Source organism: Corylus avellana, chromosome 2 (assembly GCF_965113065.1).
Source record: "Corylus avellana chromosome 2, dhCorAvel1.hap1.2, whole genome shotgun sequence".
NCBI classification, from domain to species: Eukaryota; Viridiplantae; Streptophyta; class Magnoliopsida; order Fagales; family Betulaceae; genus Corylus; species Corylus avellana.
This window is the reverse complement of record NC_142491.1, coordinates 20,110,471-20,124,136: the sequence shown is the minus strand read 5'-3', so window position 1 is coordinate 20,124,136 and position 13,666 is coordinate 20,110,471. Positions and strand designations below refer to the sequence as shown.

Genomic DNA, 13,666 nt, shown 5'->3' with positions numbered 1-13,666 from the left:
TTTTACACAGTTTTTCATACTTATAGGTGGCTTTTAAAATCATCATTGTATCAAAATCCAATAGATCCATCTCATATCCAATAGTAGTTTTAAAAGTCACCTATGGATGTAGAAAAAATTGTGTAAAGAAATGGGAATAAGTGTAGCATTATTTTAACCCCAAACGCATGCACGAAGTGTGCCAGAGATGATTGACAACTCATGGTTTAGGACCCGTTCTAGGGTTCACTTTAATGTAATATTAGAAACTACATTTTTATGCTACAATTATCACACAATGCTGATGTGGTAGTCCTAACTAACCGTTCAATTTATTTATTATTTTTTAAAACAATTATTGATCTAAAAGTTAGTTGGATTGTTATATCAACATTATAAAATAATTATGACATAAAAATATAATTTCTAACATTTCTCACCGAGTTAAGAGGTTGCAGTGTAGTCCATTGGACCATAAGGCTCAAACAATTCAGCGATAAATCCCTTCTTTCTTTTGGGGTTCCATCCCATGTCTTTGCAGAGTTGATCATTGTACCATATATGAAGAGCACCAATGCAGGATCTCCTGTAGTATTGGCCGGAGTATGTCTTCATGTATTTATCCCAATTCGCCACATCTTTTTCCATCTCTTTAATGCACGGCAGCTTGAATGTGCCATCAAGAAGCTCCGCTAGCCACCGGCATCTCATCTCCGATGTGTACAAGTTTGATACACTTTCAGAGAATCCAATCACTGCTAGTTGTGGAATTCTTGCATGAATGCATTCCCTGATACATTGCAAACGTTCATTTCAAACCTTTTTTATTTTTATTTTTTAACTTGGGTATCCGGGGTTTGGCCCCGACTAGATCCCCGGAACACCATGCAAAAGCTTCCCTCCACATGAATCAGGTAAAGCTCTCGCTTTTGCCTGTGGGGGTAGCTGCAAAAAATTGTATGCACTCACCGGCATGATGAGCACCAGTGCCAAGTGATTTACCACTTGAGCCTCATTGGGGTTCATATTTTGCTTGTTATTGACATCAGATGCTATGTTTAAAAGAAATGAAAAAGAAAAGAACCTGTAGAGTGGAACTGCTGCATTGGCAGAGCCGGCAATATGGTCCTGAAAGGTGGTGGACACAAAAATGTCTTTGAGCTTTTGATCACCCCTGAACCCAGTAGCCAAGATGACCAAATCAGTCTTCAGAGGTTGCACCTCGCCATTAACCAAAACACCTTCTTTGCAGAAGCTGAAGCTCGAAGCTTTTTTCAAAATAATGCTTCTCTCTTCAACTTTGTCATAGAATTTTTCTGGCACTCTGGTTATCAAACAAGAACTGATTTGTTGAAGGAAGCTGTGTTTTGGTACCATTCCATGCTTTGCCAACCCAAGCTTCTTCTTTATATGGCTTTCAACGAATTTAGAAAATGCCCATCTCTGTTACATGATCAAAAATTTCAAATAATTAAGCTTCACCCTTATGATCAGGATCATGTTTAGGAAACAATAATAGAGACTAAAAAAAAAAAAAAATTTAGTTTACCAAAGGAGAAAGAATTGTTGCCACAAGACTTAATAGGAAGCCTTCACCAGGCTTATGAACCAATAGCTCTGAGAAGCGATTAAGGTACAAAAAAGCAAGAGGCACACCCCATGGAAGGAAATCAGGGACACTCCAATGTTCAGTCCTGTATAATACAGTACATGGATGTTCAGTTCCTGCAAATTAAGTGCAGTAAATCTGAGAAAAGGAGCATATAAATATATAATTATAAATTACTTTTCATGCAGAAGCCTACAGAAGTTTATAGATTCCAACTTTACTTACATCTGCCCGAACAGGCCTCGATCAACCCGCATTCTGAGCTCCGGCAGGTGAACTCCATAAAGACTTTTTTATATTTACCGCCTAAATTGTTAGCAATCGGAACAATAGATTGCTGGGAATCTGGATCTACAAAGTTTTTTACATTGTAATTATATAAGTGAAGTAGTGTGTATCTTACCATTAGCTATTGAGCATTCCATGGCAATGTCCAAGGCAGATTTTTGTAACCCCACAACAGTGACTTGCTTCCCTTTGACCAATTCTGCAGCACTTTGACAATCCATGGCAGAGTAGTCCATGGAGTGTATCACCTTGCCATGGAATACTTCTGGGCCTTGGTTTGGAGGGAATTCTGGAACGTTTGGAACTTCACTGAATCTTCCGATGCAGAGGATCACGAAGTCCACTAGGTACACCTGCATTTGCATTTAATATATAAAATTCATTGAGGTCATCACTTGATTTCTAATCTGATTTATGATATTGCTAATCTGATTTGATATATTCAGTATGGTTAACCCGATCTTAAAAGGGTTTAAATTGAGATTGAATTGGAGTCTTGGCCTAACCTACTCGCTCAACCCTTGAGGGTGTAAATTGTACTATATGGACGGATAATACTTTTATTATGTATTTGCATCTGCATTTTGCAAAGTGTCGAATCTACCAATAACCACACTAGGCGGGTGATTTTTTTGTACAAACCGTCCATGTCATCCGCTTTGCATTTTGGACTCTTTTTTAGGCTTCATTTTTGGAGAACACGAGAGTCGAGAGAAAGAAAGAGGGCCGAAGGGGGGTTGTGGCTACAAAACAGAATGAGAGAAAGAAAATGAGGCATTAAGGTTTCGTTTTCTACTTCATTTCTCATGTGCAAGGATAATGTTTTATAAGCCAACTCTTTATATATATATATATATATATATATATATATATATATATATGGTAGGCATAAATGGACATTATCTATTTATGTCCATCCTTATGCCGCTATTCGCCTCCATATGTGTGTAACGGGTATCTGTTCACCCAGGGCTAGGAGTTAAAAATTCGCCTGTGAGCAGGCGAATTACAGATGCAGGACGGTTTTTAACCCCCACCTGAACATTGGCCTCATAGACAAGCAGATCTGTGCTGAAAAATCAATAGACTCAACTATTATATATATGTATCTCCTTATCAATAATCCTTCACCTAATTATGTCCTAGTGGGCTATAAATAATTATACAAAACATCATGAAATTAATTGAAAACTCTAATTTCGTTACATGGTGCATGTGCAAATACATACCTCAGTGGAGAGAGTAGGGGAATCCTCTACTACAACCTTCCATTTCCCTTTAGAGGTAATCAATGGCTCACCAGCGCCACCCCACATGCTCCAAGATTGCATCTGTTCCTCAGAAGGGCCTTCATATTCGATGCTGACAACTTTGGTGTTGAATTTGATATGCCGAAGCAAATCAAAACGGCGAGCATAGGATTGAATATAATCAAACACTTGATGTTGGTTAGGGAAATCTTCCTCCACAGAAGAAGGCCATGGAAAATCTGAGAACTGATAAACTGGTTTTGGAGTTTGGAGCTTAGTGGTCTCTATGGTTTTAGTCCATACTCCTCCAATGGTGCTTTTGGCTTCGAAAACGATCGGATGGAGACCCTTTGACAAGGTGTACTTGCAAGCCAGGAGGCCACTGATGCCGGCTCCGATAATGGCCACCTGCCTCTCCATTGCTTATTGTTGACTATCAAATATTTCAAAGCCGTATGCTTTCTGCCTCTGCTAAGCCTTAATTTATCTATGAAATGATGGGAAGATGTTGAAGTCAATAAACAATGCGCCGTGTGAGTTTTCCGCTCATTACTGTCGATGATAATAAGGAAGTGCGATGCACGCACACGTACACAAGGGAAAGTAAATAGCGATCTGATATCATACGTCTGTCCAAATGCTTTTGGGTGAAAGCCAAAAGCATGCCGGCACATAGATAGGAAAAATCAATTATGATTTGATTTCTTCCTTGATATTTTTTGAACGGCTTTGTATTGCTTTTGATGTAACAACTATGCTGTTACAAATAATATCACTCAACTGGCCCATCAGTTCTATCATGAAATCCTAGGAAGGGTGTTACTAGGTTTTAATCATTGATTTTTTGGGATTAATTACTATCCCAAAGAATCTGGATTAGATCCCTACTTCAAGTCGAATTGGAGTAGAAAACACAATCCGGGTCCAATTAAACCTCCCTGCACTCCAAGTCAAATTGAAGTAGAAAACCTATTAATCTAGGTCTAACTGCACTTCTGTGCCTCTAAATAGGCCCGAAGAATGTGCAGTTCACTCTGTCCGAAAACTGTTATAACATAAGCAAACAGAACTAGCTACATCTGTGGTGATAGCGCAAATGTGACTAGCGTTTTTCTTTGCGTCGTTACTATTTGCATTGTCTTCGTGAGGATATCAGGAATTTAAGTGGGAGAGTTTGTAGTTCATATAAAGTTGATAGTTTATAAAAATACTCATAAAGTGTTAAGTCCCAAATTACGTATTTACCAAGTGAAACTAAGCTTTATAAATGATTCTAAAAAAACTATAAATTGACTAATTTGTATAGGGTGATAATACAAATGTGGTTAACGCTTTTTTTCAAGATTTTTTTCAAGATTTTTTCCTTGCCATCACTATCAATATTATGAGGTTGTTATATTATTTGCTTGGCCTTTGGCCTTGGCATGCTAAAGTTAGAAAAGCCAATTGCCACTTTCAGAATGCTCCCTAGCGTGTGGGACTATGCTACTCTTGGAGTACTGTAAGTCGTGATCCCATCTATGGACCACCCATTTGTTTTTTTGTCTTAGCCATGGACCACCTATTTAGGATGTTGAGTGAAAGTATTTGATGATCCCTTGTACTTTTAACAACACCTCAGTTTGGTGAGTGAAAGTATTTAATGATCACTCAAGAGTGTCGGTTGTTACTGTTACGAGTACTGTCGGTTGAACAGTAAACCAGCACCTTTAGTAGTAACGGTTTATTGTTGAACCAACACCAATTGAAAAATAGTGTCAGTTGAATAGTAAACCGATACCATTTTTAAATTGTATCGGTTCTCTTTAATCGACGCTTTGTAGAATGTCAGTTTACTGTTCAACTGATACCATGTTTAAATTGGTGTCGGTTCTCTTTAATCGACGCTTTGTAGAATGTCGGTTCTCCGTCTTTGAATAGTTAAATTGGTATCGGTTCTCTTTAATCGACGCTTTGTAGAATGTCAGTTTACTGTTCAACTGATACCATGTTTAAATTGGTGTCGATTCCCTTTAACTGACACTACACTCTACAAAGCGTAACTAAATCCAGTTGTTGTTGTGAAACATAGTTTCTTGAAAGATTTTGAGCAAAGAGGATAATGGTGTGTCGCCATTAGAGGGCAGACAGGTGATCAGGGACGGAGCCAGGAAGTTTTATGGGAGGGGACCAAAGCAAATTATTATTATTATTATTATTTTGCAGCGTGTAATGAACTAGTAGTTTTTTCTATTTTTTTTCCTTCTTTGTCTAATCACTGGTACTTAAATACAATGAGGAATTGAGCTTAGAATTGTGTCATACTCTCCAATTAAATGTTTAAATTCTAACAAACCATAGTCTCAATATTTAATAACCATAATATCCAAATTACAAGACTACTTAGATTAGGAATTGAGGTTAGAGTACTAACCTCAAAAAGTGCGACCTGCGTTGAGTTATTTTACACCTCGTTGATTAACATGATATTCTCATAAGTGACACATAATCCAGGATCAAACACCAATAAACTTTGTACATTTTTTCTTTTGAAATAGTCAAGTATTGTATTTGACTTTCTCATCATATACAAATAAATTTACATGATCATTTTGAGTTTTTAGAAAATAAAGAATGTGTAGGTTAACAATGAACAAACTCACATGAATAACATAATCATTACATAGACTCTAAGTTAAACATTACACTTTAATCCTATAATTATTATTCTCTTCTTATTCCATTGATCTAGCAACTTACCCCAAATTTATAATACTCATATTCACATACAATAATCAATATGATTATAATATGACATATTAGAACCTAAACCCCATGGGCATCAATTTTCATTGAACTCATGAAAGTTTAGGTTTAATTAACGTTTTAAATGTAATTAACACATCCAATTAGCAATCCTAGTGTTCACATACCAAAAGCCCTAATTTAATTTATACTATACAAATTAGGGTTTATGTCCATACTATAAACAATAGTGAAATTAAAGCTTTAAACCTATTAATCTAACAACCCGAATCTTAAATCATGCATAAAAATCCACTACACACAAAAGCCCCTAGTTAATTTTAGGAATTTAGCTTCTTACTAAAATTCCCCCAAATTCAGACTTAATAAAAAATTCTCTAAATCATTATGATTTCAAACTTGAAATTCAATGGGTGGAACAAAAACTGAGAGAGAAACTAGAGATTTCTCAATGGCATTAGTTATAAAAACCCATCAAAATAAAACCCATCAAAAATTCTCATACGGCCATACCAAATCAAGAACCAGAAATCCTCACAGAGAAAAGATCCAAGATTTACATACATACATAAAGAAAATAACAACAACAAAAAACACAAAAATTTCTAAGTAGCAACAGAAATTTCTAAGTTTCCAAGCCGACAGCCAATCTATGAAGGAAAAAAAAAAAAATCAACTTTTCAGATTCTTAACCAAATTTAAAAGCCAAACAATAGAAAAATTAACCAAAAAAAACCCCAAGATTAATCTAAGAAGTAAGAACCAACAGTGGAGGAGAGTTAGGGGGCCCAGGACCTATCAATTTGTTTTGGAGGGGGACAGCATAATTCTTTTTTCTTTTTCTTTTTTTAACTCCTTAAAATATATTTTTTGAGGAAGTGGGGGGGGACCATGGCCCCAGCCGGTCCCCCCTCCCTCCGTCTTTGCTTATATATATAGGATATCTACCAATAGCACCCTAGATTCCTTGCATGCTCTCGATGGTATATCATTCAGCACGATTGGTGATACTTTGACAAAAGGGGGGTCAAAGTATCACTTAGGAAATTAATCTCAGTAAAGTTAGCTTAGCTCTAATGCTAGTTGAAATATATGATTTAAACCCAAGTTGTTAACAAACAAGATTACCAAACCAATTACAACAATTATAAATATCGAAATACAGGAAAATATAAATTAAATCAATCAACACAAAGATTTTGGTAACAAACTGGATATCTTTTGAAGAACTTTTCAAAAGTAAAATTACTTGTGGGCAAGCCAATCGCAAAGGTAGCTACCATAGAAGATTTGTGTTACAAATTGATATATCTTACTTACAAAACATTTGTAGCTCCCAAGATTCAATTTGTGACCCTAGTCACTGGCAAACGACCAATTCACCTTCCATCGCAGTGGTTTTAGAACCTTTGGCATTCTATTCGGATTACCTTCACTACCAAACATTGTCTGCTACAATTCATAATTCTGCTAGTTGTACGCTTTTATGTGGTTTGAACAAACAAAAAGTAAGGAGAATGTTTAATTTGTTTAAGGCTCAAGGGTGTTTTGAAACCTCTCTGAGAACAATGAAAAATAGCATTTGATCTAGGTTATGAAAGTGGTGATTTATGAAACTTATATAGATGGAGAGAAAACTGAAGTTTTTATGCTAAGTCAGCTAAAGTTAAAACAATTTATTGTTGTCTTGTTCAGATGAGATTAGGTCTTACTCAAATACGAGTTAGGGTTTCACAATTTTTGCATAGCGATAAATAGGGTGCAATTAAGGTTGTTATTGAGTGTCTCAAATATGTCTTGATGACCATCATGATTACACATTGTGAGATGACTATGATTGCCATTGCGATTGGAGCATTATGCGAATCTTCTAATTTAGCCTAATTCGATATGGATGGGTTCACTCCTTTTTGGTACTCGAATTTTGAAGTCTTCATGGTCTCGTCCGAACGCCATTTGAACATGCTTATGATCTAGACATTTTGGCTTGCATATTGATCTTTGAAATCAGTCTTGTTCGAATGCCATTCAATCAATGCTGCGAACAAGCTATTATGTTCTTCACCTTGAACTAAGTTTTTGAACCTTAGTTATCTTAAAACCGACTTCAACTCTAAACCCAGACTTACAATACAATAAGTTTTAACACTAACATAAAACCTAATTAGAGCAATAAATATGATAGTCGATCATTACTTTGCATCAATGAAATTAAATATTATATATATAAAGGCGCTTCATTTAAAAAATACATATTGCCAACCAACTTTATTGAGGATCAAACCATTTATTGAAGTTACTTAATTCAGCATTAGCAATTTGGTTGCTGTCATCACTTCATCAGCAGTGCTCAATTATATATGCTTTTCTGAGATCTTAATACGAAGGGGTTTCCTGAACTTCAACATAGGAGTCCGGACAATGTCTCCTCCCTGAATCTTTTTCCACCTATATATCAATTAAAAAAAGAAAAAGAAAATAGGGGATTAGAATAATTAAGTGTGTGTGCATGCATACCTACTGGTCTTGGCACTTGCAAGTATAGAATGAGGCATGTTAATTACCTATATTTAGTAACCAAGACATGGAAAAAGGTGGACAATAACACCCTACTATACTCTGCCCCCGCACATTGCTTCATTCCCCCTCCAAACGGCATGAAATGCTTCGATATCTCGTTTGCCTTGAGGTCCTATAAATAAGGGGCTAAAATAATTAGATAAATTGCTACAATTTAGAGCCATTAATTAACTTGATCATGTTTATGTATGTTAATGCATGCACCTTCCAACGCCATGGGTTGAATGCAAGAGGATTCTCGAATGTATTAGGGTTTAATTGAAGAGCAGTTGTAACAACCATAATTGCCCAGCCTGCTGGAATTGTATATCCTGCATGCATAAACTCATTAAACATACATTGGACTTTGTGATTAATGGAGTTAAACACTCAAACCAACAAGTTTGAGTATGTTTACCATTCACTTGGATATCCTTTTTTGCTCTTCTTAGTAATCCAGGTGCCACAGTTCCCAGCCTAAGAGTTTCATTTATAACCTGCAATAATAATAAAAAATTGTAAAAAAAAAATGCCAACTTAGTTTATAATCGCATAGAGATCGAAGAGTATGTTAATTACTGACATATATTGTAAAAGTCATCGATTTGTATTCTTCCCATGTGAGTGGGGAATCCGGGTTTGCTCTCTTTTTCAGAATTGCCTCATGCTCAGCCTGATCATTGAATAACCCAAACGTGAAAAAACATTTAAAATTAGGAAAAACTTTGATTACCTTCGTTAAAGACAAAGTATAGGCGTTTTTTAATCATAACCTTAACATTTAAAAATTTACAAAGATAGTATTCTAATAATTTTTTTCTTTTAATTTCCCTTTTTGTACCAATTTTAAAATAATAATAATAATAGAAAGAACCAGTTCACCACCAGACCCACGGCCACGTCATGGGTCAACACCCACAGCGTGAGTATACACCCACGGCTAACCTTGCGTTAACACCGTGTGGCCGTGGGGTCGGTCCAATCCGTATGTCACCATAAACCTTTTTTCTTAAAAATAAAAATAAAAAATGGCATTTTGGACATTTCAACCAAAAATAAACAGAGAGAAAATTCTAAGAATACAAATTTTGGAAATTTTTAAACTTTGAGGTTATCATTGCAAAAATGCCTATACTTCCAAATAAGTGAGTTTGGAAATATATATATATATATATATATATATATATATATATATATATATATAAAATTGTACGTACAGTCAATTCGTCAAACACCAAGGGGTTCTCAGCAAGTAGCTTGAAAGCCATCGTTAATGCCGAAGAAAGTGCATCAAAGCTGACAAAAAGCAAACCAAACATGAGCTGAACAACAAATTCGTCTGTAAGGAAGTTCTCAGTCTTCATGTCTTGGATGATATGATGAAGCACATCCCCGGGACCATCCTGTGTCTCATCAGCTGAACCTCTCCTCTCCTTTAATATCTCCATCATCACGTCCAACGCCTTCTTATGGTCCTGATCATCATCCAATCACTTCAATTATATATATATACAGGCATGAAATCTTATAATCAAACTGTAGAGTGAGAAGAATTTGAGTTACCTGTAAACATTTATGGTAAGCAGTACCAGGGATGTTCAGAGGAAAAGCCAGAAGCCCTTTTGAGAAGTTAATATACTTCTCCGTTAAATCTACCGATGATTTTTCTGGGTCATAACTAAACATCTGCTTTGCTCCTGAATGAAGAGCCATCTGTTCGATCGGGCCAAAGTCATTATCTATATGTTTTAGTCATATATAACAAAAGGACATGCAATATTTTATATATATTTTTGAAAAACTTCACTTGCACCCCTATAAGTATAATCGGTTTTGTAATCATAATCTTAAAGTTTAAAATTTGCAATCTCATTTTGTCGGTATATAATATTGTTTCAACCCCTTTTAATTTCACCCCTTTTTGTTAAAAATGCTCAAAATGCCTCCAATTATTTTTTAATAAAAATAAAAGTGAAAATTCTGGTGACCCACAGAGTGATCGTGAGTCGGTCAAAGGCTTTTTATGTTCTTGAATTCTCACTAAAATTATAATAATTGGGGGCATTTTCAGTATGCATTTTAACAAAAAAAATTGTAAAACTAAAAGGAACAGAAACATAGGATACCGATGATTGACATTACAAAATTTTAAACTTTGAGGTTATAAGTGCAAAACCCCTTATTCTTATATTTCGAGAAATGTAAGTAAAGTTTTTCCGACATATTCTATTATGAAAATATGAAGTTTTTACGGTTGCAGCGGCGCGTTTCACTTCAATGGAATCCTGGCATGACCAAGTCTTGAGTGTTGTGTTTACTAGTTCTTCCAACTGAGAAAGGAGCTTTGCTTTGAGGATCTCAGCGCCGAAGTGACTCAAAGCCAAGTTTCTCACATACTTGTGAATGTAGGCACCATCTGGCCTATTCTCACCTTGTTTAAAAACTTTTGCAAATAAATCCAGGTACCATGATTCAACCAATCTCCCTTCTTGCAGTAGAATGAAATGGTTGAATTCAGGATCTGCTGAAACCACGACAGGCCGACCTGCAACACTAGTTCGAAACACTTGCCCGTATCTATTGTAAATGCACGTGTGAGCGTTGTATTACAAAAAAAAAAAAAAAAAAAAAAAAAATCATTAATTTAAGTTTTTGGACTAGAGTGGTGTCTAAATACCTTTGCAGTCTGCGTTTGATGAAGGGGGAAACATCTAAGGAATAACTGGGAATGATCAACTGAATGGTCTCCCCAATGAGAGGGAGGCCCATGGAACCAGGAGGAAGGGTTCCATGGCACTTAGGGTTCCTCCATTTGTATATCCAGTGAGAAATGCAGATTACAAGCACAGCTATCACACACAATGCTGCAGTAGTTGACATTTGTGAGTATATGGGGAATAGGGATGCTGGTTGGTGAAGAAAGTGCTAGCTACTGCTTTGGAAACGAGCATGCAAGTGGGGGTTCTTAAATAGACCAAATAGGATTGAAGGGATCCTAGCCAAATCCCAATTATTTCCCATCTTGTTTTTCTTGGGAATTGTCATGATTTTTTTTTTCTTCAAAATCCGGATTTGGCCGTTGATTCAACTACAGCATACATGCTGTTATTTTAATAACAGCATGTAAGCCGGATCCAAATAATTGAAATTGAAAAAATGAGACTCCTTGTGAATATAAATATACATAAATGCTAGAGTGCAACTTAGGGTATCCTATGGCCCCAATAGTAATATATGTTAGTGTATATTTTTTGTTTTTTTAAGAAAAGACAGATTTGTAATAAAATAAAAAATCGAATCTAAAACTCCCCACATAGAAAAATCAACCGTCAAAGGCAAGTAATACAAATCTTATCAATTACGTACCAAAATTACTATTTAAAATGCGCCGCAATTTCCTCCGAAAGCCATGTGCTTCCAAACCCGTCAAAGGCAAGTAATACAAATCTTATCAATTAACAAAATTACTCTTTAAAATGCGCTGCAATTTACTCCGAAAGCCATGGGCTATGTTTGGCAATTTTCTTTTTCTCTTGCATGTGCCAAACGCCTCTATATATATATTTGAAAAATTGTCGATCTTCATTCATGAGAGAAAAAAGGTACTAGAGCCGAAGCTCTACATAGATAGAGCACGAAGCTCTAAACTCACAATGTGAGAAATACAAGGGGTATCCTCAATCCATATTCTATCAACTACACCATGGGTTGCTTCCTTTGCGAGTCCATGTGCTGCTCCATTTACTCCTCGTTTGGTATGGTAGACACTCCAAGACCTTTGTGATCGCATAACCACCTTAATTGATATCTTCCACAATCCGCCCAAAGTAATGTCGACTAGGACTTGCCGAAGCTATGGCATTGACAACCAGCAAAGAATTTCCCTCCAAAACCACATCTTGGATACCAGGATCTCTACACAATTCTGCTGCATGCAAGGCTGCCACAGCCTCCGCTGTTGCTGAGTCAAAAACAGCCTCTATAGTACTTCAGCTTAATGCAACACTCACAAGGCCCTTGTCATCGGGTATTATCACCCCCATCCCCATACATATTTCTGTTAAGGTGCTATGGCAGCGTCCCAACTCCCAATTCACCTTAAAAACACAAGCGGGGGAGTTTTCCACTTCACCTCTTCCACTGCAGTAGCTACATCTTCATGGTCCAAGAAAATTTTGCCTGGCTGGTTATGACGACTCAGGGGCAGATTGCAAATGATTTTGGCTTTATTGTTACCCTACACAACAACAATTATGAATAATATGGAATCGAAAAGAAAGAGATTAAGAAAGAGTCGATACACAGATTTATATAGTTTGGCAATCTGCCCACGTCCACTGAAGTGAGTGCGGCGATATTTCACTATTCATTATTTAGAGTTACAACATAACATATGTATAGGAAAACCTTAATTATAAGTATTTTGGAAAACCCCAAAATACATACCCCCCACAACTTATTTATCCCAAAGCTCACATAGACTAATTACACCCAATCGATCAATAGTAGAATATGAGTCACTTGTTCCAACAATCTCCATCTTGGTGAGTATTCACCTCTTTGAAGATAATCAACTATTGGGCCTCCACCTAGAACTGATAAGTTTGGGGATGCCGCCTCCTCTCTTCTCCCTTTTAGCACTGGAAACATTTGTCAAGTCCAAGCAATGCTTGAACTTGTCTGCAGTAACAGGCTTCATCAACATGTCCGCTACATTCTCAGAAGTGCGAATCTTTTCAAATAACAATTTACTTGTAGCAACCAATTCCCTGATCTTGTGAAACCTCACATCAATGTGTTTGGATCTCGCATGGTACACTTAGTTCTTTGCCAAGTAAATGGCACTCTGACTGTCACAATACAACGGAACTCCACCTTGTTGAATACGTAGCTCCCTAACTAACCTTGTAAGCTACAAAGCTTCCTTTGCAGCCTTAGCAGCCGCCATGTACTTCGCCTCAGTTGTGGACATCGTAATCGTGAACTAGATCATAGACCTCCAACATATGGGTCCTCCTGCAAGAGTGAACACATAACCCGTGGTTGACCTCCTATCATCCAAATCCCCTGCATAATCTGTATCTACATACCTGACGATTGACAAATCACTTTTCTGTCTGACAAAAGTGATGTCATACTCTGTAGTATCTTTTAAGTATCCGAAAATCCATTTGACTGCATCTCAGTGCTGTCTCCCTGGATTTGCCATGTACTTGCTCACCACACTGACTGCATG

The 13,666-nt window shown here is 36.6% G+C and overlaps 2 protein-coding genes across 2 annotated transcripts; both read right to left on the bottom strand.

The window, feature by feature from the left end:
- Positions 1-289: 289 nt before the first annotated feature.
- LOC132184910 (putative flavin-containing monooxygenase 1) lies at positions 290-3,689 on the bottom strand. Its single transcript, XM_059598703.2, has 5 exons — positions 3,106-3,689; positions 1,992-2,229; positions 1,529-1,704; positions 1,064-1,422; positions 290-769 (listed from the first exon to the last, which is right to left on the bottom strand). The coding sequence occupies exons 1-5, from the start codon at positions 3,544-3,546 to the stop codon at positions 424-426; spliced, it is 1,560 nt and encodes a 519-aa protein (XP_059454686.2). The 5' UTR covers positions 3,547-3,689; the 3' UTR covers positions 290-423.
- A 4,535-nt stretch (positions 3,690-8,224) lies between these two features.
- LOC132185372 (beta-amyrin 16-alpha-hydroxylase CYP87D16-like) lies at positions 8,225-11,214 on the bottom strand. Its single transcript, XM_088513781.1, has 9 exons — positions 11,108-11,214; positions 10,683-11,007; positions 9,994-10,143; positions 9,648-9,905; positions 9,014-9,103; positions 8,849-8,927; positions 8,656-8,762; positions 8,436-8,563; positions 8,225-8,319 (listed from the first exon to the last, which is right to left on the bottom strand). Exons 1-9 carry the CDS (start codon positions 11,197-11,199, stop codon positions 8,226-8,228), a joined length of 1,323 nt encoding a protein of 440 aa, XP_088369907.1. The 5' UTR covers positions 11,200-11,214; the 3' UTR covers position 8,225.
- Between the last annotated feature and the right edge of the window lie 2,452 nt (positions 11,215-13,666).